The 3,838-nt window shown below is 39.1% G+C and overlaps 1 protein-coding gene across 1 annotated transcript in view; it reads left to right on the top strand.

The window, feature by feature from the left end:
* Nucleotides 1-1,185: 1,185 nt before the first annotated feature.
* The window catches only part of LOC103517618 (ribokinase-like), a gene marked incomplete at its 5' end in the record, with an annotated part of 5,644 nt that continues 2,991 nt past the window's right edge, over nucleotides 1,186-3,838 (top strand). The window contains 3 exons of the mRNA XM_026829646.1: nucleotides 1,186-1,241; nucleotides 2,055-2,187; nucleotides 2,841-2,973. Coding sequence (XP_026685447.1) covers nucleotides 1,186-1,241; nucleotides 2,055-2,187; nucleotides 2,841-2,973 — 322 coding nt within the window. The remainder of the gene's footprint in view (nucleotides 1,242-2,054; nucleotides 2,188-2,840; nucleotides 2,974-3,838) is intronic.

The following is a 3,838-nucleotide window of genomic DNA, read 5'->3' on the forward strand; positions in this document are numbered from 1 at the left end:
TATTTTTAAACTAGTTCTGAAGTATTGTTTCTTTCTTTAGATTATCCTATCTGTTTTTTTTTTTTTTTTTTTTTTTTTTTTTTAAAAGAGGTTTTTATAGAGGGAATGTAACTGCTAAGGTCTTATCGTCCCTAAATCGAAGAGAGAAGGAGACAGGATCTGGATCTAATTAGAAGAAAACCAGCGTTTCCGAGAACGAACAATTATCCGTTTCAGAATAAAATCCACCCGGCGAATCGAACCCGCGGCTAGCGCGATACACGAGACCGCTAACAGCTAATTCAGGCTGGCTAACTTGAGCGTCAATTTCTTGACTTAGCGGCGCGGAGCGCTACCGCGCTACCTATTTTAAATTATCGATCAAATAGAACGATCTACGTAATACTGCACGAGAAATTCGTTTTCAAAATTACGTCGGATAGCGTCCGAGGAATGATAGAACAGCAACCTGTTGTGATATTTTGCACCGCGTTTCTTATCATCTGTTATCAAACTGTTGATAAAACTGAAAAAATTATCACACTCGAGTTAGTGCAGTTTGAGTTTAACGTTACGGCGTGACTGGACGGACAGGAAGGGGTTTTTTTTTCTAATAAAATCAGAGACGAGGTAAAACTTTTTAATTCAATTTATTTTCCTAATAAACCACAAAGACGAGTTAAAACTTTTTATTTGAATTTATTTAGGTGTTTGTGCATCAAGGAAAATGGGTAAACATGAACAATATGATAATTTGATAAATACATAATTTGATTACCTACCCCAACACTTAAGCTTATTGTTATGCTAATTATTATTATTATTATTATATTATTATTATTATTATTATTTTATTATTATTTTATCGATAACATCCGATTACCCATTTATAATAAATAACACACAAAGAACGGCATTTATTTTGAACCTATTTTATTCATCATTTAATTTCATTTTGTCCATTTTGCTTTCAGGTTCAGCCACATCGTACAATAAAATGTACCAGAAGGCGCGACTGATTTCATCCCCATATTAAAGACCATCTAATCGATCTTATACCTCGTAACTATCTGGAATATGAAAGCCCCTGTTATTGGGTATTTGGATTTCGGGGTTTTATTCAGTTCCTCAAGAGATACCTATTCTGAGTCTATTCAGTCACTAGAGATATTTCTGGAACTATTTATATCTCAAGAGATGGAGTGAGGGACAGGGCCGATAAGTCTTGTGGTCGTCGGCTCCTGCATGATCGATCTGGTCAGGTATGCAAATCCGCAACTTTTTTAATTGAAAAATAAGGTGGTTTTTTCAATTACCTACCTAGTTTCTAGTTTTTTGTTTTTTTTTTTTTTTTTTTTTTTTTAGAATATAAGATCACGTACCTATCTACCTATAGAGCAGAATCATCCTCGTCTCACACACAAGTGTACACAAAAAGACCATTGTGGCTGAGGTGTAAGGCAACCCTAACCTGTAGGGAAAATGCTGTTCGTATATAAATACGAAAAAATTCTCGTCTCGTTTAGAACTTAAGCGTGATAGCTAAAGTTTGTGTCGGCTGAGGGAGGGATTGTGTCTCCTCTCGCCTATCTGATAAGCAAACTACGGGCGGGACATGCTACGACACGGAGTCCAATGTAGCAGTTGTTTCATTGTTACGAAATAAAAACGGCGGTGAAACACTCATCTTTAAAAAAAAATCATACATAAAATCGACAAAAATTTGTACTCGTTTTTCGATTGCAAATATTTCAACGGGTTACTTTCTGGTGTTCTCGTGTTGACCCAGCACCTCATAAAGTTGAAGAACCCTTGTGTGACGATTTCCTTCTTTTTCTGTTTTAAGACCTGAAATTGTAAGCTTTTTCTATCACATGTGTTGCTGCTGTCTGACAAACCTAGGTTGAAGTATGAGTGGCTGGTATTCGATTGTATGGCCAAAGATAGTTTTTTTTTCTATTTAGTTCACTCATGTAGCAGTTGTTCCATTGCTACAAAATTCAAACGGCGGTGGAACACTCATCTTTTAAAACTTGAAAAAAAAAATTGACGCTTCCTCTGTGTTTCTCTCATAGCTATGTTCCAAGACTTCCCCGTCCAGGAGAGACTATACACGGGACCAAATTCCAGCAAGGATTTGGCGGCAAGGGAGCCAACCAGTGTGTGGCGGCGGCCAAGTTGGGCGCCTCTACCGCCCTCGTGGCTAAGGTAAGAATTTACCAGAGGGCAATTTACATTGGACTCGTGTAGTCTATGCAGTAGTATGTCCCTCATCAGGTGGACCATAAGGAAGAAACAAACACACTACCATCACGTCACGTGAAGTCATGGGGAGTCAGAAAGATGTAGTTCAAAGTTTTCCCATAATATTGTAGGTAATTTCCTTCAGGACAGCCACACTACTATCACGTCATGTGACGTGGAAGCGCCAGGTCGGGGGTTCAATTCGCGATTCTATTCGATTTTCGGAACAATGGAGCAGTTGCAAATGGGTAAAAATTATAAATAAATGGTCAATTCCTAGGTATGTAAAAAGTTAGGGAAAATCCAAAGAGTAACTTTTAAAGGTCGAAAATTCAATTTTTAATTGCCGTTCTAATGAAAAAGTTCAAAGAGTTGTGACGTCAGATTTCACGTCGAAAATGCGCAGGAACGCTTGCGCACAAACAAACGAAGCGGGAGTCATGAATTATGACGTCATCGCCTACGGGAGCGTATGCCGTGACGTCAAACTTCACGATTTAAGCCCTTCGTTGTTACAGTTCTCTGAACTGAACTTTGGTCCATTTTACGTACAATTTTGTTTGACTTTCAAAGCTTTTTCGGTTCATTTTACCTACAAATCTGTTTAATGTTCACAGCTAGGCAAGGATAAGTTCGGTGACAGTTATCTCACAGAGTTGGCGACTTGTTCTAACATCAACACCCGCTATGTTCATCGGGCTGAAGACAATGTTAGCTCCGGAATAGCAACCATTTGTGTGTCCAACACTGGTGAGTATCGTGTCAAAAGGGGGGAAAAATCGTCCGTATATCCCTTGGGTAGACGGATTTTATCTCACGACCCCCCGTCACCATCATAATGAGTACCGGGTAGTTCATCATAATGAGTACCGGGTACCCATACCTAGGTTGGTGTGTGCCATTATTACTGAGTTCTAAACTCACTCAGTACCTTTTGAAAAATCTGGTGTGAACATCACACGACTTTCCTTATCCTATTGAATGATGCTTATTTGAGTGTTCTTTTACCCTAACTTTTACAATATCTCTAACCGTTTTGTCGCTATAGCTGAAAACCGCCAAAAAACGGTCGAAATCTGTCCAAAAGCGGTAAAAATACCGCCAAGCGCAGCAACCATCTCAAACAAACGTTTTGTGTTGCATCCTTGTCACATTAGTGAACCACATACCAAATTTCAAGTTTCTAGCTTATACCGTTCCCGAGATATTGTTAAATTACACCAAAAACCGCCAAAAAGCGGTAAAATGCCGCCAACCGTTGCACCGATCCTAACCAAAAGTTTCGTGTCGCATCCTTGTCACATTTGACAGCTACATACCAAATTTCAAGTCTCTACCTCTTACCGTTCTCGAGATATTTTGTTTACAGACACACGGACACACAGACACAGACACGGACCAATGGCTGAAACTTTGGATTTAAGCTCTAGGGACCTCAAAACGTGTTTTGGCACTAAAAACTGACCATCGAAAATTTGACCCGATTACATTACTTTCCTTCCTATAGGATAAAAGTAAAAAATGGTGTTTTGGATTATTATTCTGAAATCCAATTTTATCTAGTGTAAGAGGCCCTGATAACTTTGGGGGGGCTTAAGCCCCCCAAGCCCCCCCC

Source organism: Diaphorina citri, unplaced genomic scaffold (assembly GCF_000475195.1).
Source record: "Diaphorina citri unplaced genomic scaffold, Diaci psyllid genome assembly version 1.1 scaffold1909, whole genome shotgun sequence".
Taxonomy (NCBI): Eukaryota; Metazoa; Arthropoda; class Insecta; order Hemiptera; family Psyllidae; genus Diaphorina; species Diaphorina citri.